The sequence below is a fragment of the Chiloscyllium plagiosum genome, unplaced genomic scaffold (genome assembly GCF_037043375.1).
Source record: "Chiloscyllium plagiosum isolate Xiang-an unplaced genomic scaffold, Cpla_swu_hap1 HiC_scaffold_15, whole genome shotgun sequence".
NCBI lineage: Eukaryota > Metazoa > Chordata > Chondrichthyes > Orectolobiformes > Hemiscylliidae > Chiloscyllium > Chiloscyllium plagiosum.
Genome location: NW_028270153.1, coordinates 16,603,838 through 16,626,063, shown reverse-complemented (window position 1 = coordinate 16,626,063; position 22,226 = coordinate 16,603,838). Strand labels below are relative to the sequence as shown.

Genomic DNA, 22,226 nt, shown 5'->3' with positions numbered 1-22,226 from the left:
CAGATTGGAGGAATCTGAGAAACAAAAGGTATTGACAATGGAGAAACCACCATTGGATAAGGTAGGAGGCAAAATCAACACTTCAGGAAGGTTCAGTACTAATCACACAAAGTGTTTAACATGAAAACCTTGACATGTGGTCATTCTCCAGATATAATTGTAGGAATTGGCAATACTAATAACAGACATGTAGAAGAACAATACAGGTAGTGTTGGCAATATCAAAAAACAAGAATCAAATTCCAACTTCTTCTGAAATTGGGATTTACTTTAAAAAGTTATAACCTTGCACAATTTACTGACTGATAGAAAATTTTACTATTGGAGCCACCGATGATTTATTTCACTGGATTTTACAAGAGAATATCAGATTTAGTACATAACATTAAGTATCTATGAAACCAAAGTTTAATTCACAAATGCTATTTAGATACAGTCCTAGAGATGTATAGCATGAAAACAGACCCTTCGGCCCAACACGTCCATACCAATCAGATATCCCAACCCAATCTAGTCCCACCTGCCAGCACCTAGCCCATCTCCCTCCAAACCCTTCCTATTCATATACCATTCCAAATGCCTTTTAACTGTTGTAAATGTATCAGCCTTCACCACTTCCTTTGGCAGCTCTTTCCATACACGTATCACCCTCTGCATGGAAAATTTGCCCCTTAGGTCTCTTTTATATCTTTCCCCTCTCACCCTAAACCTAAGCCCTCTAGTTCTGGACTCCCTGAGTATTTATGCTTTCCATGCCGTTCATGATTTTATAAATCTCTATAAGGTCATCCCTTAGCCTCGGACGCTCCAGATGTTTGTATTATTGATAGTCACAAGTGAGGCATTGGAAGACTGGAGTTTGGCTAATGTGGTGCCAGTGTTTTAGAAAGGTGGTAAGGACAAGCCAGGGAACTATAGACCAGTGGGCCTGACCTCGGTGGTGGGCAAGTTGTTGGAGGGAATCCTGAGGGACAGGATGTACATATATTTGGAAAGGCAAGGACTGATTAGGAAGTCAACACAGCTTTGTGCATGAGAAATCATGTCTCACAAACTTGATTGAGTTTTTTGAGGAAGTAACAAAGAGGACTGACGAGGGCAGAGCAGTAGATGTGATTTATATGGGCTTCAGGAAGGCGTTCGACAAGGTTCCCATGGGAGACTGATTAGCAAGGTTAGATCTTATGGACTACAGGGAGAACTAGCCATTTGGATACAGAACTGGCTCAAAGGTAGAAGACAGGGGGTGATGGTGGAGGGTTGTTTTTCAGACTGGAGGCCTGTGACCAGTGGAGTGCCTCAAGGATCGGTGCTGGGTCCTCTACTTTTCGTCATTTATATAAATGATTTGGATGTGAGCATAAGAGGTATAGTTAGTAAGTTTGCTGATGACACCAAAATTGGAGGTGTAGTGGACAGCAAAGAAGGTCGCCTTAGATTACAACTGGATCTTGATCAGATGGGCCAATGGGCTGAGAAGTGGCAGATGCAATTTAATTTAGATAAATGCGAGGCACTGCATTTTGAGAAAGCAAATCTTAGCAGGACTTATACATTTAATGGCAAGGTCCTAGGGAGTGTTGCTGAATAAAGAGATCTTGGAGTGCAGGTTCATAGCTCCTTGAAAATGGAGTCACAGGTCGATAGGACAGTGAAGGCGGCGTTTGGTATGCTTTGCTTTATTGGTCAGAGTACTGAGTACAGGAGTTGGGAGGTCATGTTGCGGCTGTACAGGACATTGGTTAGGCCACTTTTGGAATATTGTGTGCAACTCTGGTCTCCTTCCTATTGGAAATGTTATCATCTGAGATTTATTAATGATTTTTGGACTATACCACTCATTTTTAAGTTTGGGATTTATTTTAATCACTTAAATCACTGGCAAATAATGAATGTTTACTGACATTTGAAGCTTTGGAGAAGGTTTGTAGCTCAGGTTGTGGCTGACGTCATCAGTTGGCTCTCTGAGCTGATAGGTTCATTCTCAGATGGTTTGTCACATAGCTAGGCATCATCAGGTGAAGCGTTGGTGTTCTGCCCTGCTTGCTATTTGTGGGTCTTGGTTTGTTGTGGTGGCCGATATAATTTCTGGTTCGGTTTCTGAGAGTTTGGTAAATGGGGTCCAGATCGATGTGTGTGTTAAGAATGTTTCAGTTTGAATGCCAGGCCTCTTGGAATTCCACTGTATCTTTGTTTAGCCTGTCCCAGTAGAACAGGTGTTGCTCTTAGTCTGTGTGAATGGATACTAGTGATAGTTGGTCATGTCTTTTGGCAGCTCGTTCATGCTCATGTATCCTGGTGGCTAGTTTCCTGTCAGGTTTGTCTAATGTAGTGTTTGTTGCAGTCGTTGCAGGGTATTTTGGATCGGATATTCGTTCTGTTGGCTGTGGGTATCGGGTCCTTTCACTTCATCAGTAATTGATTTTGTGTGGTAGCATGAACAATGCAGCCAGCCTGGGACCGGCCAAACAAAGACACACACAGGAAGTCCGAGAGGCCTGGCATTCAAACCAGAACTCCATTGACAAACATATAGATCAGGACTCCATTTACCAATCTGCCTATTAAAATATAAAAGAGAAATTGATTTCTGGGTCTAAATCACTCCCACTCATAACCAGAACTGTTTCAAACAAGGAGGGAAGAAAGTGAATTGTGTCTCGACAGAATATCAATTACACAGTTTGGTTCACTAAACATCATTTTGAGAGATTCAAGCCTGAATGCATCAAAAATATTTAAGCATGTTATATCATGGAATCCATGTATGTAAGAACACAGAATACATGAATTACAAATATCTTTTTACTCCAATTACCAGAAGAATTACTTATAGTATTGTAGCTATTTGATGTTTCTCACAACAAACTCCATGCTTTCTAGTGATGAAAACAGTTTCTCATTCTTAACTCTCAGTGCATTTCACATCACAGAAAGGAATTAAAAACTACAAGTGATACTTTTTCTGTAAAGTTTTTTTTTATTAACAACATGCCTGTATGGCAATTTCTATGGTTACTTGATCCACCACTTTCAAGTACATTAATATAAATGGAAATAAAAAAACATAGCAATTGCTATGTGGCATATTCTTTGGCTTCAGAATTCTGAAATCATGAGAAATAATTCTCAGCTTCAGAGTTACTAATTAAAAACAAGATGTACTGTACACCATTTAAACACACTTCAGAATTAAAAATGTCATCAGTATTTTTTAAAAAAATCTTTTATTGCATTCCACAATAGCCAGTCTTGCAACCTGCAGATAGATGCTGCAAATCTCTGTAGATCAAATATTAACACCATTTCTATAATTTTCCCATAGCAACAATCCTCAAAATGAAGGATTTCATTCAATCATTTGAAAAGCCAAGGGACAGATTCAGTCTGGGAGCCCAGAGTGGCAGTGAACTTAGACCAATTCTTTAATTTTACAGCATAAGGATATACATTTAAAAAGACAATACAGAAAGCTAATAGTCAATAAACAAACATACAAATACCATCAGATATCCCAGCCACCAAATTAAATGGATATAAAGTTTACATCATCAATCCAATTTAAATGTGTGAGAAATTGACATACAAGTTTAAAACATTAGGGAAGGTACTATGGGCACTCTCAGTTTTATACTATTTATAAGCAAACCCCTTAAATGATATTGCTAGGAGTAGATTACATGGCAATTGGGCAACAATCTGTTGTGGTTACTTTGACAGCTTGAATTATGCACCGATTCGGGGCTACTTTAAATGTAAGGCATTACAAATCATGCTTCAAACTCTCTGAACATTACGTTCCCATTGATCAATATTGCTACATTTTTAATGTTACTGAGAATATGTTTTTAAAAAAGATTGAGTCCATCACTAGTAGATGCTGAGCCAGAACAATTTGACAGGAATTTCTAGCTCATGCAGCTAATTTGACACCAGCATTCTTTCAGAGTTCATTAGTAAGGACCTGCTAATGAAAAGTTAAGGCACTTCAAGGCATTTCCCGTGGCTATGTACAAAATGATCTTCTATATATTCACATGAACTGTTATTTCAACTTAGAAGAAATTACAGAATTGTTGACATGAGACAAAATAAAACATCTCTCTCACAGTGCAGAAGTTAGGATTGTATTGTGTGACTGGGGCAGTCTAGCAGGTTATATAATATCCAAACAGGAATTTGAAAATGGGATAGCAATTCTTCCATTGCTTTCTAAAAGCCATATCCAGTTTTGTTCCTGATGTTAACTGGGATTTCAGCCTTTACCCAACCAGATACTGGAAATAAGTGTCCAAAACCTAATTTTCCCATGACTTGCACATAAAATTCACAATAAGTGAAAAAATGTTAAGAGCATTTGATTAGAAACATTGGGCAAGTTAGGGTAAAGGCATTTCCATTAGTGGGATTGTTGAAAGCAAAGGGTTATAAATGAGATGGTCAACAACAAATCCAATAAAAAAACTTCTTTATTCAGTGATGAAAATGTGGAACCTACTTCATAGACTGGCTGAAGCAAATAGCACAGGTCATTCAAGGGAAAACTAGGTGCTACATTTGCTGGATATCGTAATAGGTTCAGAAGTAATGTGTAAGGAGACTCACGAGCCACACACTAGCATACGCCAGTTGGACCAAATGGCCAGTTCCCTTCACTAAATTCTACATGGAGAGATATGAACATGTCATTTTATTGTACATAATCTATGAAGCACCGTCTGGTTCCTACTGGAGGAATTACGTACGTACATACGTTTCTGAATTTAGGAACTAAATGCAGTTGTGGTGACTAAAGAAAATTCCTCTCCTTTAAAAATTGGAAAGTCAACCAATATGGTCCACTTCAGTACATCAAGCTACAAGAGAAGAGTTAAATATCAAAACTGTCATCTTCAATTGCAAATGAGAGAACGCATTGAATATTTTCACATGCATGTTTTATATTAAGCTTTACAGGTTTTTTTTTATTTTTTAAGAATGAACCACCTTAAATACAAAATTTGAATTTACAACCAACTCAGAATGAATCCAATTTCTTTTCAGCTTGCTGCATCTACCATCACTGGCGCTTAGGATTGCTTCTCTGTTCATATTTTAACATTGTCACTTTTCAGTCCTCGTTTATCACACCCATAATTTGTGAAAATCAAAATACTAACAAGGTACTGTAGATTCAGAAGGAAAGAAAGGCTTGCATTTATACATCTTCATGACCTCGATGCTTTTAACTCATTGTACAACAACTTCTGCATCCACCCAAGAGGGCAGACAGGACATCATTTTAATAACTCATCCATTAACTAGCAGGTTACTAAGTCAATGCTCCCTTAGTATTGAATTAAAGTATCATCCTAAACTTTGTACTCAGGACTTGAGTGAGACTTGAATCAGGACTCAGAGGTTATACTGCTACCCACTGAGCAACACCTGAAGTACAGTGACAAAAGGTAGTTTATTCAAAAAATATTGACAACTTTTATTTTAGAGGGCTCAAAGTGTCACCTGTGGAAATAGTCATCCTCTTTCATACAAGGCAATGCTAGTAAGAACAAAAATCATAGTTTGACTTGATAACTGAACATTCTATAGAATCACAAATCCTTTTTTAAAAAAGAAATCCTGGTTACTGATGTTAAAACTTGGCTAAAGACTACCAAAGTTTGATCAATCACTAAATAATCCACACACAACATGGTGAAAAATCAATCAGATGCGAATTGAAATAATGTTTAGTTACGCAGTGCCAACGAAGCCAATGCAGATACCTCCCTGAATCCCAAAACTCTATTCCTGCTCATTAACTCTCTGCTACCTCTCACATTATACTGGTCCAGCTCGTGGCTATGGAACTTGTTCAAGTGTCGACTCCTCGAGAGAATGGCAACCATGCTGTCCAGTTTGGAGCGAATGGTGATGTAATGGAACTGGCGTTCTTTGGTGAGTTTCTGGAAGCAGTTCCTCAGTGTGGAGTTGGTGCTGTGGAAACCTGCGTGATGATAGCTGGCAGAATTATGACACTGCTGACCTTCAGAGGTTGCGGAAGATGAAGAACGACTTGAACCATCGCTGGACTCTGTTGGGGAGGGAGGAGGCTGATCGGGAGTGTCAGTTGACTTTCCAATGGCTGGACATCCATCTGTATCTGACTGCTCAGTGACGGACAATGGAGCAGGAGCAGTGAAAGTTTCAGCCTGTGCACCAATTCTGGTACAAGTGTAGGTCTGAGTGGAGCTCGATTTTGACAGGAGTGCAGTTTGGGTTTCCACATCCTTCAGCACAATACAGGTTTGTGTGGAAGTGTTGTGCATGACAGTCCCTGGCTGTACCTCCAGGTCAGTCTGTATAGAAACACTCTTCACATCCTTGGTTCTATGAGGGGCTTTGTCACTGAGAGTAGATGTTTCTGACACATGGCTTTCTGCTGAGCCAACAGATGTTTGTGAGCATGGCTTTTTCTCAGCTGTTTGGTCCACAACCTCGTGTTTACACTTTAATGGAGAACATGGCACTATTTGTCTGTTGACGGCATTGCTGGCAGTGGGCTGTCTAGACACCAACCTCTTTGCTGCAATCTCTTCATAGATGGCACAATTTCTGAAATCTGCTGACTGGGTTGGTATTGGCTGTGACTGGGCATACAGGATTCGGAACTCCTCATCGTAAAACTCAGACAACTGTCCTGAGAGCACAGTCAAATTACTGCGATTCAGCTTCCCATCAGTCCAAGTAAAACTGCAGAAGGAAAACAACAGCAAGGTCAGAAAAAGACAAACACTGATTATACAAGTTACAATGATTGTTCCAAGGACTGGTTGCAGAATAACCTTAAACTAAGCAACAACTTCCAAAGCAATTCCAGCTCCTCTGTCCCAAATCTAGCCCAGGAGCAGGTGACTCTTTGAGGCTCATACCACTGGCTGTTGGGTGACCCTTCCAAGTGGTTACTCTTAACTAACATTGAATCATACACACTGAAGACATCCAAACCCGACTTCCTGCTTCCCATTTCAAGAAACAGAAAGTCAGTTGTGGCATTCAATGTTGCAGTCAGATGACCAACTTAGTTATACATAATATTTTATGAATGAGTAAAAAAAAAATCTTGCATTAGAGAAGTAAACCTAAAGAGAGCGAGCAGCAGATATGGGTGTAGAATATCTATCACTCACACTCACTTCCAGACAAAGAGCATTCCTAGAATCTTTCTTTCATCACCCTCACCCATTAAACAGCTTTGGGAGGCTAATCAGACAATAATATAAAAAGGAACTAAAGTAGAACAGAACTAGCTATTTGACTGACTGCAAACTATACAGAGAATAAAATAAAAATAACATTTAATTTTCACCTGTAAGAGCCTGTGGCTACTTTATCACAATCAATTAACATGAATTTTTCATGAACTCTGCCGATAACCTTAGCTCCTGTTCTTGTGCAATAAGTGCATCCCGTTATTGTGCGGACTCTCATCTTCTGCAAGGAAAGGAAACAAATGCATTTGATACCAGGCCAAAATGAGCAAACCACAGAGACAGTTTTGTGATATATCCCCATCGCATTGGTTAAGAGACTGTGTACAGAGCCATGCTGGACATGAGCCAGAGAACAACAGGCCACTATCGTTAGACCTTGATGCTTGGATTTGGGAATGGTAAGATAGTCTGTTTCTCCTCCTAAGCATAATCAAATAACATCTCAGATTTTGCTGCACATCTATAATAACACATGACTAACATTTTGAATATTCCTTCTTTCCTTAGCTGAGGACTTGCCCTTATCATAGTTGAAAGGATATTAAATGGATCTGTCCCGATTCCCACACTTCAACTCTCAGCCCTCACCCTCCTCCCAGACTCCGGTTAGGATGCAGCTTTGAATCCCACAAGACTATCTACACAATGGGTCGCTATTTTCCACCTCCAGCATGACATCACCAAAAAGGTGTCTTCCCTTCCCCTCCTCTTTCTGAAACCTGAAGGTATTATTCCATCTGCTATAGCTGGAACATTCCACAAGTCACCTTCCTCACCACCTCCCCCACTTCCAACTTCACTTGGCCTTTCACCTTCCAAGCCCTAAAACAATCCTTCTACAGGAAGCAATGACTAGAACAGCCCCTAGGGTAGGGTAAGGAAAAATCAGGGTGACAACCTCAGGCCCCAAGCTGGGGCTCTCAGCATTGGTAAAAACTGGAAATCAAGGGGAGGAGTCACCTTGAATAGGTGAGGGTGGCATCTTGTGTTTTGTTTTTGGTTCAGTGCGGAAGTTGCAAGGCATCATTACCACAAAGGAGTTTTACGATCCAGTTTTGAAGAAGAGTCATTGGACTCGAAATGTTAACTCTGCTTTTTGATGGTGCCAGACCTGCTGGGTTTCTCCATTGCTTTGTTTTTGCTGTTGAAGGAGCTTTATGAGTCATTAACAGAATAGAAGGAAAAGCGAGAGAGCTTTGGGAGCTGGGACAAGATGCAACTGTACAGTATGATTGATCTCAAGACAAGGGCCCAGTTGGTGGAATTTGCCCTGGGTATGCAACCCCTACAAATTCATAGAATCTCTACAGTATGGAAGCAGGCCTTTTGGCAACAGGCTCACACCAACCCTCCGAACAGTATCCCACCCAGACACATTCCCCTACCTCATTATTCTATATTTACCCCTGACTAATGTACCTAGCCTACACATCCCTGAACACGATGGCCAATTCACCTGACCTGTACATCTTTGGACTATGGAGGAAACCGGAGCACCCGGAGGAAACCACACAGACACGGGGAGACTGTGGAAACTCCACACAGGCTGGAATCAAAGCTGGGTCCCTGGCACTGTGAGGCAGTAGTTTTAACCACTGAGCCACTGGCATCGCCCCATTTTCTCTGACAATAACTTGTATTTCTCTCAGTTCAGTATACTGTACTTGCTGCTCACAATACCATCTCCTCCATTGTAGGGAGTTCACTTTGTAGATCATCTTTATGCATTCCATAAACTTGACTCCAAGGTTCAATCCCATAACTGGTTCCCACTCTCTCCTTGGTGTCCTGCATCAGGCTTTTGATCTCAACATTTTGATCAACAATTTCATATTGCAACCTCTGTCCCATCTTTCCCTCCCCATCCTTTTTTCACGTTTATCTTTTTCTCCTCTCTTGTTTTTGTTTCAAGACAGTAGCTCTTCTCCATTCTGCCATTCACACCACCTCCGGCCAACTTTTGTTTCTTTACTTGTCCCATTACCACTGCCTTCGATTGCACCACAACCTTTTTTTGCTATTTAAATCTCTTCCCATCTATCACAGACCTTTCCTTTTGCTTTTTTGCAAATCCATTCCCATCCCTCCCATTTGCTTAAAACCTATGACATCATTAATTTTTCCCCCAATTCTGGCAGCAAGTCATTAATTTGAAAATGTGAACCTTCTCATCCCCTTTATTTAAAAAAAAAAAATCACACATCAACAGGTTATAGTTGAAAGAGGCTTATTTGGAAGTACAAGCTTAGATGAAGAAGCAGCACTCCGAAAGCTAGAGCTTGCAAATAAAGCTGTTGGACTATAACCTGGTGTTGTGTGATTTTTAAACTTTGTCCACCCCAGTCCAACACCAGCACCTCCACATCATGGCTACCATCCCCTAAGTCACTGAGTATTTTTGGTGGTTTCTGTTTTAATTAAATAAAAAAATCTAAAGTTTTAAGCAAGTTTGATTTTTCTGTGGACGGCTGAAATTGAAGACAGAGACACAGTAACAAAACAAAAAGGAATTTGCTGGCGAAACTCAGCAGGTCTGGCAGCACCTGTAGGGAGAAAGCAGTGTTAATGTTTCGAGTTCCGTGACTCTTCTTCAGAGCAGAAGGCACAGCACATTGGTATTGCATTGGTCTGTGGGAGAATCAGGTTTTGTGCTCATTCTTCCAACACGCCACAATCTTAAATAATGTCAGGAGAGGACGTGAAAAGAATAAGTTAATTTTTCAAAGCAGCAAGCAATTGGAGGCAACTGAAAGCAGGATTTGTATGGATGCAAATGGAAAACAATCAAATCAGTTAGACAGACTGTAAAATAGCAGTGGTTAGAAAAGAAAAGAGCTGCTTTGTGGGCGGCACGGTGGCACAGTGGTTAGCACTGCTGCCTCAGCGCTAGAGACTCGGGTTCAATTCCCGCCTCAGGCGACTGACTGTGTGGAGTTTGCACGTTCTCCCAGTGTCTGCGTGGGTTTCCTCCGGGTGCTCCGGTTTCCTCCCACAGTCCAAAGATGTGCCGGGCCAGGTGAATTGGCCATACTAAATTGCCCGTAGTCTTAGATAAGGGATAAATGTAGGGGTATGGGTGGGTTTCGCTTCGGCGGGTCAGTGTGGACTTGTTGGGCCGAAGGGCCTGTTTCCACACTGTAATGTAATCTAATGTAATCTGTAATGTAATCTAAAAAAAACCATAATAGACAAACAACAAAAGCTTTACAGTCTCCAATTCGTACTTGTCATAATGACCACAGTGAAAAGTCAATCCTTTGCCAATTCATGAGGAATTATCATAGGACCACAAATTTTTGGAAATTTATTTATGGGATGTGAACTGTGTGGACAAAACTAACATTTATTGCCCATTCCCAAGCTATCTTATGGTGGTGGTGAGTTGATGTCTAAAATTATTGCAGTCCATGTTGTGCTTACAGAGTGCCATTAGGGAGGGAGTTCCAGGACTTTGATCTAAATGTCAGTGAAGGAAGAGGGATAGAGGATCCTATTGAATGGCACAGCAGGCTGGAGGGTCCAAATGGCCCCATTCTGTTCCTATTTCTTACATAGCTAAGTCAAGATGGTGTGTGGCTGGGAGGGGCCCATGCTGATGACGGTGTTTCCATACACCCACTGCCTTTGCCCTGGAATTGGAATGTCGTATCAGTGAACCCTTGGCATGTTGCTGCAATGCTGTTCAAGCAGGCTGCTTTATTCTGAAGCATTAAAGAATCTTGGATATATCAAGGAAAGTGGGAAACTTTCCATCACACACACTGATTTGGGCCATGAAGATGATGAACAGGCTTCAGGGAATCAGGAGATGTGTTAGTTACCTCAGAATTTCTAGCCTTTGGCCAGCTGTACTAGCCATGCTATTTACGTGACTGGTCCAGTTCAGTTTCTGGTCTAATTCCTCTCCATCTCTGGGCTTTGGTAGAAAATGTACAGTATAATAATTCTTTGGTGCACAAAACCACGATTCTCAAAAATCTCCCCATCTTTTCCTCTTTGCCCTGAACCTTTTGAAGTCCTGCACATGCTCTCGATGCACAGTGGCTATGTTTTCTGACAAAGGTGGCATCCTATACCATCTCCATTTAAACAGAGACTTACCCTCTCCTCCTCCACCTGGACACCAGCATCCCGACACATTTTCTGAAAGAGTGGGAGGCCGGATTGATCGAGCAGGATGTAAACGGGGACACGTCTCCTCCGGCAAGCCTCATGGAGGTCCTTGAGAATGTCGATATCGGTGAAGGTGTCCATTACCAGGGCAATAACCTAAAAGGACCAAAGAAGAGGAAGACAATATTAGAATTTAATATTTCAAATTTTTGTACGGAGTTTAGCTTGGGAGGGTGGAAGACAGATAAAGGAGATGTACTTTTGCAATCAGAAATAGCCAAGCCCATTCCAACCACAGTCATAACTCCTCTAGAATAGGTTTGACATTGCCCAGAAGTGCATCACATTACCTTATAGGGAGAGTAGCAACTGGGACTGCAGGAAAGGTGATTTCAGTAGCATTTACTGCAAGAACCATCACAGCACATCACTACTGAAGTCTTCTCTCCTGTATAATTTATCATGGATACTACAGGCTACCTCATTCAAGTAAAGGTTTCAGAATTTGAACCACTGCTAAACGTTAGCTGATAAAACACAAGATATATTTTCTGCCAGCCAGCACACTCCCCAGAAAGACTCAAAAGGTCCGAATGAAGCAGTGCATTCTTCTTCCCTGGACTTACAACATGACTTGCCACCCTCAGGACACAGATGTGGTTGTAAACTATGCAAGTGTAATAAAAACTATTGCAAAGGAGGGGAAAAAAAAAAAAGACAGTGATCAGATAGCGAAACTCTGATCATCTCTTATTTGTTTGACCCCAGTTGTCTGAAGAGTGCAATCTTTTAAATAATATTTTAAGAAAGAGGCCATAACTCATTCAGCCTTCATAAGATAAGAGAAAACTCAGACCTTATTCACTGTGTGGGCCATTAGAAGGTGATGGCTTAACTCATATTGAGCTAACTTAGGCCTTGGTGCGGAAGTGCTAAACCCAAGCCAGCACATAGCTAACTGATGTACAGAGGGTGGAGGTCATCACTTACCTGGCCTGTAATCAACAGGTCAGAGTAGAGGAGGAGGTCATTCATTCTAGGTTGGGAATTTATTTAGAGTGAATTCTATGACTCTATGAATGGATGAGTACCAGCTCAAGCCAAAATATAAACAGTTCATTCATACAAAGGATAGTTGGGCTTGCACTTACAAAGCACCTTCATAAAGGGGCTCCATTGTTCAGCAACGTCTCATGGCTGATCTGTGGCTCAACTCCATATCCCTGTGGCCTTTGGCCCATATCCCTTAATGCCTTTGTTTATTTAAAAGTTAACAACTGATCCAGCATCCACTAATATTTGTAGAAGAGCGCTCCAAACCTCTACCATGCTTGAGTATAGAAGTGGTTTATATCATCTCTTCTGAATGGTCTGGCCTTAATTGCTAGATTATGTCCCCTAGTTCCTGAATCCCCACAGGAAAAGAGAGAATAGATAATGATAAACTATCTTTTTCCGTTAATATCCTGAAGGCTTCAATCAGGTCACCTTTTAAACTTGTAAATTCTAAAGAAGACAGGCCTCCTCATAACTCCTGGACTTTGGGGGTTAAGTTATCGATCTTGTAAACATATTTTACTCCAAGGCCTAAATATCCCTCCCAAGGTGTAGTACCCAAATCAGTTCACAGTACTCCATGTGGGGTCTCACCAGGATTTTGTATAACTGCAGCATAACTTCTGCATCTTTATACTATAGTCCTCTGATAATAAAAGCTGGTGTTTCATTAGAAGCCTTGATTATTTTCTGCGGGGAGAAAGTGAGGTCTGCAGATGCTGAAGAAGGGCCTGTGCCCGAAACGTCGAATCTCCTGTTCCCTGGATGCTGCCTGACCTGCTGTGCTGTTCCAGCAATAAAGTTTCAACTTTGATTATTTTCTGCACCTATTTTGTGGTATTTTAAAAGATCCATGCAGTTGAACCCATAAGTCTCTTTGGACATCCAGTGTATTTAACTTCATACCATCGAGTAAGTACACGGATTTGTTCTTTTTCACCCATCAGCCTTTGCTTCCCACTTCTGCCAGTGGAGTTCTATTGTGAATGCAGTAATGCCTTGCATAATGAAAAGTTGATTTGAATGCACTACACTTTGAATTCATTCTGTCCACCACCAGCAGCGAATTAATCTCCAAGATGCGCTACAGCAATTCAAAGCTTCTTCTGCAGCAATTTCCTAATCCACAACCTCCACCATCGTGAAGGACAATAAGTGTAAATGAGCATCAGACCGTACCAAGTTCCCTTCCAAGTTACACATAATTCTTATTGGATCAAAATCCTGGTATTTAGTCCTCAACATCACAGACTGCAGTACTTTATAGTTTAAAAGACATCAATTATTGGATGAGGGCATTGTTGACTGGGCCAGCATTTAATTACCCAGCTCCAGCTACTCCTAAGAACAGTGTGGTTTTTCATCTTGTGAACTGCTGCACTCCTCAAGGTGTAGTTCCAGCTACACAGTGTTGGCAGGGGTTTCTAAAAAAAAAAGTCCCAAGCTTTCAAAAACAAGATTTTAAAACAGTGATACAGTTCTAGGTCTGGACAATGAATGGCTTGGAGTGGAACTTGCAGATGGTGGTATTGCTGCATCCCACCCATGGAAGGACTTTGTTTCAGGTGGCAGAAATCACACATTTGGAAGGAGCCTCTGAGTTGCTGCAGTGAAGATGGTACACATGCTGCTATTGACCATCAGTGATAGAAGGAGTGAATGTTGAAGGTGTTAGATGTGTTGCCAAACAGGTTGCTTTATCCCAATGTTTGAGCTTCTTGAATGTTGTTGGAAACAAATTCATTGAAGCAAGAGATAATATTTCATTCTACTTTATGCCTTGTAAATGGTGGTGATACGTCAAAGGGATGAGGAGTTGAATGACTCACTGCAGTATTCCGAACCATTGTTCGCCATCCCCTTCTCAAAGGCAATTTGCCAGTAATTCTTATATCCAATGAACTAGTGGGAAAACACCTTCCTAAAAGAACCACATGGGGAGCTCTTGTGGCACTGGCTGTGAGCTAGCAGCTCTAGATTCAAGTTCCACACTAGGATTTGGTGGCGAAAGAAAGTGCATGAATAACGTGGCCAATATTAATCCTAATGGTCTGCCAATGGCGGATGGCAAGAGGCAGGGGAAAAATGTCTCCTTGACAGTTTACTCGATCTGGAGTGATTCAACTCCAGCTGTAACACTGGTGACAGCTTGTTCCAGGAGAAACTAGCAATGGAAACAGATGGCAGCATGTGCTTTATCTACTTCATTGAATTGAATTGAATTAGTTTATTGTCACATGTGCCATTGGAGAATCAAGGGTTATGAGGCGAGGGTAAGAAAATGGGTGTGAGGAACGTGGAATCAGCCATGATCCTATTGAATGTTGGATCAGGTTCAATGCGCCGAACAACCAACTCTTGTCCCTACTGTTAATGGTGTAGGTACAGGAGAGAGCCAAGGAAGTTAATAATTTGATATTCCAGCCTGAGGTTATTGTACACCATTTCTCTAAGGCAGCTGATCAATGTGTACATTGATATTTTACAGTGGGTTTGGAGAGAGCAGAAATCCAATCTTGAAGGCTCACATGACGGAAACCTTATAAGCTTTGCTCTTTATACGTTAGCGCATCTATTACACAAGAGTGAATCACTGCACTATTATGTATTCCCACAGACAGAATCACCTCTGTACCACACACACCCAAACACTATGTTCCTTATTTATTACGATCAACCTTGCTATCTCCATGGCAACAATAGCAGATTCCAGTAATTGGAACTTAAGGGCAATGTGCTTTTTGTCCTGTTACTGCCATCAAGTCAGCTAGCATTTCCACTCCTTCCATTCACTTTAGTGGGTCAATTTACCTTCTAGAGCAGTTTGAATCAAGATTGTTTTATAGCATCATACAGGATTCTGTTCATGCTAAAGAATGAATGTAATGCCATTTCCACATTCCTTTCATGACTTCAGGATGTCCAAAAGTTCTTTAAAATTTATATAAAAAGTGTCTTCAATATAGGGAAACATCCCAAGAGGCATTATAAAACAGAATTATGACATGAGCCACAAAAAGATATCAGGTCAGATGATCAAAAGCTTGACTGAATGGGTAGGTTTTATAGGGGCATCTTAAAAGGAAGAAAGCAAGATACAGAGGCAGACATGTGTGGAGAGGGATGCCTGAGCTTGGAGCCTAAGCATTGGAGGTTAATTGGGAATGTACAAAAGGCTAAAAGAGCACAAACATCTTGGAGGGTTGTGGGGCTGTAAGAGGTGACAGAGACAAAGAGGGGGGTAAATCCATGCAGTGATTTGAAAACAAATATGAAAATTTTAAAGACAAGACATTTGACTCAGTCAAACAAGCTAATTACCTACTTTCATAGTTAAGAGTATCCTGCATCATGGAAAACTCTTTCCCCTTCACCTGACATGTATGCCCTGTAGTTTTAGACTCCCCTAGCCTGGGGAAAAGACCTTGACTATTCATCCTATCCATACATCAAGATTTTATAAACCTCTATAAGATCACCCCCTCAGACTCTGCTCCAGGGAATACAGCCCCAGCCTATTCCACTATAGCTCAAACTCTCCAACACTTGCAACATCCTCGTAAATCTTTTCTGAACCCGTTCAGATTTGACGACATTTTTCCTATAGTTGGAAGACCAGAATTTAACACAGTATTCCAAAAGTGACATAACTTTTAAAAGGGAAAGATTTAAAAGGGACCTATGGGGCAACTTTTTCACCCAGAGATTGGTGCGTATATGGAATGAGCTGCCGGGGAAGTGGTGAATCTGGTACAATTACAACACTTAACAGTCATTTGGATGGGTATATGAATACGAAAAGTTTAAGAGGGATATGGGCGAAATGTAATTCGATTAATTTAGGATATCGGGTCAGCATGGAGGAGTCGGACCAAAGAGTCTGTTTCCATGTTGTATATCTCTGGTTTTGTTTGAGGCACAGATATTGACCAGGATATTAGGGAAGACTCATCTAGCTATTCTTAGAATATGCCTTGGGACCTTGTCCACTCAAAGGGGCAGCTGTGTTAGAAGGCACTTCCTGCATATCCAGTCCTCCCTTGGTATTGCCCGGAGCATATCACCATAGACTTTGTGCTCATGTTTCTGGGCCTGGGTTTGAACTCTCAGCTCTTTGACTCAGAGGTGAGGGGGCTACCAATAGGTAACTTGCTTATTTGCTCTAAAAGGCACTATGTAACGTGTCATCATCTGCTTCCAGCATTTTCTGCTTTTGCTTTTGATTTCCAGCATCTTTAGTATTTTGCACTTTTTTTTTTGCAGAAAATCTCTGTCTCCACACATTTTGCCTGAGGCACAGAATAACTAACTTCACAGTTTTAAAATCATGCAAATAACATTTAAATATCTGACATCAGCTTGGTTCATAAGAACTCACTGTTTAGAAAAACAACCAAAGCAGACACTGAATAAGAAACAGGAGCCATATCTGCTTCCACTACAGGTGTTAGATGACTAAATGAACAATAGCTTCTGCGTCACCTGCAAAATTTATACTAAAGAAGTTCTGACCTTATTGTGCACAGCAGGATCTGTTGGGCAATTAACCTATTTTTCTAATCAACCTGTTCAGAGATATTATTGCACACTTTTGGAGCGTGGGACTAGAAGCTGGCCTCCTAGTCCAGGGGACGGAACATTACCATTGCGCCATAAGAGGGTCATCTATTAATCAGGACACAGAATAGCAAATCAGCCTTTCATTGACTTAACATGTTTTAACTGCAATCTTACCATGTCCAAATGCCCAGATGATAGTTTTTTTTAAATATTATTCATTCGCAGGACAAGGGTATCACAGTATCGGAGCTACGTTAGCACAAATTTGTCACAAAACTGACAGAACAGATTGGTATGAGTAGGTTACTTGTCTCATTATAAAACCAATATACGAATTTACCAACCACAACAGCTCTAGCTCCATCAATTAAAATTCCTCACATTCACTATTAACAATACACATATTTTCCAAATATTTCTCTTCTGAAATTTCAGGATTAATTCTGCACCTCTTGGAATGCTATTCAGTGTAAAACTTTTTTAAAAAAGTAGAATCCCTACAAACTGGAAACAGGCCATTCGGCCCATGAGTCCACAGCAACCCTTCAAAAGAGCATCCCACCAGACACACCTCTATCCCAATACTCTGACCAATAAAGGAAAGCATACCAAACACCTTCTTCATTAGCTTATCTACCTACGACTCTACTTTCAAGGAGCTATGAAGCTGCACTCCAAGATCTCTCTGTTCAGCAACACACCATGGGACCTTACCATTAAGTGGATAACTCCTGCTCAGATTGGTTTTCCCAAAACGAAGCACCTTGCATTTATCTAAATTAAACACCATTTGCCACTACTCAACCGACTGGCTCATCTGATCCCGTTGTAATCAGAGGTAACTTTCTTCATTGTCCACTACATCTCCAATTTTTATGTCATCTGCAAACTTACTAACTAAGTTTAAGCTCACATCTAAATCATTTATATAAAATGACAAAAAGTAATGGACTCAGCACCGATCCTTGTGGCACTCCACTGGTCACCGGCCTCCAGTCTGAACAACCCTCCACCACCACCCTGTCTTCTACCTTTGAGCAGGTTCTGTATCCAAATGGCTAGTTCTCCCTGTATTTCATGAGATCTAACCTTGCTAACCAGTCTCTCATGGGGAAGCTTGTCGAACATCTTACTGAAGTCCATATAGATCACATCTCCTGCTCTGCCCTCATCAATCCTCAGTTTTTTGAGGAAGTAACAATCAAATTTGAGAGACATGATTTCCCACGCACAAAGCCATGTTGACTATCCCCAATCAGTCCTTGCCTTTCCAAATACGTGTACATCCTGTCCCTCAGGATTCCCTCCAATAACTTGCCCACCACTGACCTCAGGCTCACTGGCCTATAGTTCCCTGGCTTGTGCTTACTACCCTTCTTAAACAGCGGCACCAGGTTAGCCAACTTCCAGTCTTCTAGCACCTCACCTGTGACTATCGATGATACAAATATCTCAGCAAGAGGCCCAGCAATTACTTTCCTTGTTTCCCACAGAGTTTGAGGGTACACATGATCAGGTCCTGGGCATTTAGCCACTTTTATGCATTTCAAGGCATCCAGCACTTCCACCTCTGTAATATGGACATTTTTCAAGATGCCACCATCTAGTTCCCTACATTCTACATCTATGTCCTTTTCCACAGTAAACACTGATCCAATGAGTGCAGATGTTGGGAGGTCATGTTGCAGCTGTACAGGACATTGGTTAGGCCACTTTTGGAATATTGTGTGTAGTTCTGGTCTCCTTCCTATCGGAAAGATGTTGTGAAACTTGAAAGGGTTCAGAAAACATTTACAAGGATGCTGTCAGGATTGGAGGAGTTGAGCTATAGGGAGAGGTTGAATAGGCTAGGGCTGTTTTCCCTGGAGCGTTGGAGACTGAGGGGTGACCTTATAGAGGTTTATAAAATCATGGAGGGGCATGGATAGGTTAATAGGCATGGTCTTTTCCCTGAAGTGGGGGAGTCCATAACTAGAGGGTGTAGGTTTAGGATGAGAGGGGAAAGATACAAGAGAGACTTATGGGGCAACATTTTCACGCAGAGGGTGGTGCATGTGTGGAAGGGATTGCCAGAGGAAGTGGTGGGGGCTAGTACAATTGCAACATTTAAAAGGCATTTGGATGGGTATATGAATAGGAAGGGTTTAAAGGGATATGGATGGGTGCTGGCAGGTGGGACTAGATTGGGTTGGGATATCTAGTCGGCATGGACGGGTTGGACCGAAGGGGCCGTTTCCATGCTGTGCATCTCTATGACACTATCCCTGTAACCCTGTATTTCCCACGGCTAATCCACCTAGCCTGTACATCCCTGGGGATACTGGGGCAATTTAGCATGCCAATCCACCTAACCGCACATCTTTGGAATATGCAGGAAACTGGAGCACCCAGAAAGCCACGCAGACATGGAGAGAACGTGCAAACTCCGCACTGACAGTCAACCAAGGCTGGAATTGAACCCGGGTCCCTGGCACCATTGCTAACTGCTGAGCCACTGTGCCACCCCTCATCAGAACAAAGGAACAGGGGTAGGCCATTCTCATTCCAGCATTCAATGAGATCATGGCTGATGTCTGGCCAAACTGCATATGATGTCTTTAGCCCATATCCCTTTGCTTACCAAAAACATATTTATCTTAGATTTAAAGTTAACAATGCATCCAGCATCCACTGCCATTTGTGGAATAGAATTCCAAACCTCTAACACAGTGTGTGTGGAAGTGCTTTCTACCATCTCTCCTGAACTGTCTGGCCCTAATTCTCAGACTATGCCTGAGCTATTCCTGGTATTTAGCTTTAATTGTCTTGGAATTTTTTTTCCCCTTTAATCTTTGAAGGGGATGCAGGACCCATTATGAAGGTTTGTATTATTTACGGATCATAAATTCCCCTTGAAGCGAAGGGCTTGCTGACCCATTTCAGAGCCAGCCATGATGCGTGTTGGCCAAAATAGGCAAAGATGGCAGATTCATTCCTGAGCAAGAAAGGTTTTTACAACACTGGATGGCCACTGTTATATTAGACATTATTTCATATTCTCAGATTTAGACATTCAATTTGAATTGCCCCAGTTGCCATGGTGGGATTTGAACCTATTTCTCCAGAGTATGAAAATTCAGGATTACAAAGTGCATTACCTAAACCTTTGAGAAAATGGTGGGGGATTGTTCCCTGGTCCAGAATCACACCCTGGCTGGAGTGGGCAAAAACAAGAGATCATAATCATTCCAGCACTGGAGAGCTTGAACTTCATTCTGTGCCTGAAATAGTGGCTTTTACACCCAGGCCCTGCTGACTAATGTGGACCAAGTAAAGAGCTGAAAGTGACTCTATGCATTCCACCAACACCACTGGCTGTCTCCTGTCAACCTTTCCTTCCACTGGCTAGATCAAGTCTCTTAAATGTAGCTCTATATTTTAAAAAAAAGTTTCCATCTTCAGTATATAACGTAGATTAAAGCTTCGACGTACGAAAGATTCTAGATTGAAATGAAAGGTCCAAAATGAAACAAATTCTGTACAGGGGGAAGGGGTTGGGGAATATACCAGATTAATCATATGCCCCCATTCCAATACCTTCTCTGCCTTTCTGATGAGCTTCCGTATCGCCTCCTTGCAGCTGTAGATGAGCTCCCCATAGCTGGGCTGGAAATAGACCTCCACCTGGGTCACCCCCCGGTACCAGTTGCTCGGATAGTCTGGCCACCCAATGTCCAGAACAGGCACCTCAGTGTCCGAGGCATCGGGGAAGTAGGTCCCCGAGGAGAGGTCATTGGACCCAGTGAAGGACTGCTCCAGTGTCTGACTCTCCAGCCCAGGGGGGCTGATGGTGGACTGCAGGATGCTGGAGATCTCATCGGCCGACAGGAAGCCCTGTGCTCTCTCCCTCTTCAGGAAGGCGCTGTAAGCCCCCTCGCCGCCGGCGATCAGCTCTTCCAAAGCCAGGCGCTGGGTCTCGCTGTAAAACTCCCGTAGTCCCAGCTCCTGCCTGGGGGCACCGCACCACCTGGAAACGATCGGCAGGTCATCCAGGCATTGGGAATCATTCATGGTCACGGTCCACCTCAGGCTGGAGACTTCAGACCCAGAGTCTGCTATCAGCGTCCCCTTTCACTCCGGAGACAGGGAGTCTTCTGCTGGTGTACACACACAGAAACGGGGACTCTTCTGCTGGTTTGCACACACACATACGGAGAGTCTTCTGCTGGTTTGCACACACAGCTATAGGGTAGTCTTCTGCTGGTGTACACACACAGAAACGGGGGTCTTCTGCTGGTTTGCACACACAGCTATAGGGTAGTCTTCTGCTGGTGTACACACACAGAAACGGGGGTCTTCTGCTGGTTTGCACACACAGATACGGGGGTCTTCTGGTTTGCACACACAGATACGGGGGTCTTCTGCTGGTTTGAAGAGGCAGGGGTCCTAATATACTTTTTCTTTAACAAAAGCAGCCACATTCCTTCGCTCGCTGCTTGTCTTCCATTCCACAATTGAAACTCACCGACAGACAATTCAAACCCACAGCCGACGAGAAGCGATTGGTTACAGCGAGAGCCGTCTAACCAGTTTCCCGGCTGCGCCTCCCACCCACTGTTAGTTCAGCACTCTCCCTTTTACTCTTTAACGGATTCTGACAACAGCCCCACCGCGATTGGCTGCTGGTTTAAATTCATCCAAAAACAGCTGGGATTTTTCCGCCCACTGACTGACAGTCTATTTTAAATTTATGCTTTCGTAGCTGATCCAGTCCGAGACATAAAAACGTGGACAAGTACCAGCCCTTTTAGAGTTTAACTCCAATTGCAATATTTAGTGCGGAGTCGCCAGCCTGGAGTTCAGGTCAAGAGGGACATAATCTCAGAATAAAGGGGCGCACATTTAAAATAGAAATTAGATTAGATTACAGTGTGGAAACAGGCCCTTCGGCCCAACAAGTCCACACCGACCCGCCGAAGCGCAACCCACCCAGACCCATTCCCCTCTTCACCTAACACTACGGGCAATTTAGCATGGCCAATTCACCTGACCTGCACATCTTTGGACTGTGGGAGGAAACCGGAGTATCCGGAGGAAACCCACGCAGACACGGGGAGAATGTGCAAACTCCACACAGTCAGTCGCCTGAGGCGGGAATTGAACCCGGGTCTCTGGTGCTGTGAGGCAGCAGTGCTAACCACTGTGCCACCGTGCCGCCCCAAAAATGAGGATTTTTTTTCTCTCTGAGGGTTATGGAGTGGAATT

The 22,226-nt window shown here is 42.3% G+C and overlaps 1 protein-coding gene across 1 annotated transcript; it reads right to left on the bottom strand.

Annotated features, from left to right (window-relative positions):
- Positions 1–2,936: 2,936 nt before the first annotated feature.
- sack1d (scaffolding CK1 anchoring protein D) lies at positions 2,937–21,572 on the bottom strand. The gene is made up of 4 exons (XM_043710728.2): positions 20,559–21,572; positions 11,355–11,522; positions 7,349–7,473; positions 2,937–6,732 (listed from the first exon to the last, which is right to left on the bottom strand). The coding sequence occupies exons 1-4, from the start codon at positions 21,030–21,032 to the stop codon at positions 5,730–5,732; spliced, it is 1,770 nt and encodes a 589-aa protein (XP_043566663.2). The 5' UTR covers positions 21,033–21,572; the 3' UTR covers positions 2,937–5,729.
- Between the last annotated feature and the right edge of the window lie 654 nt (positions 21,573–22,226).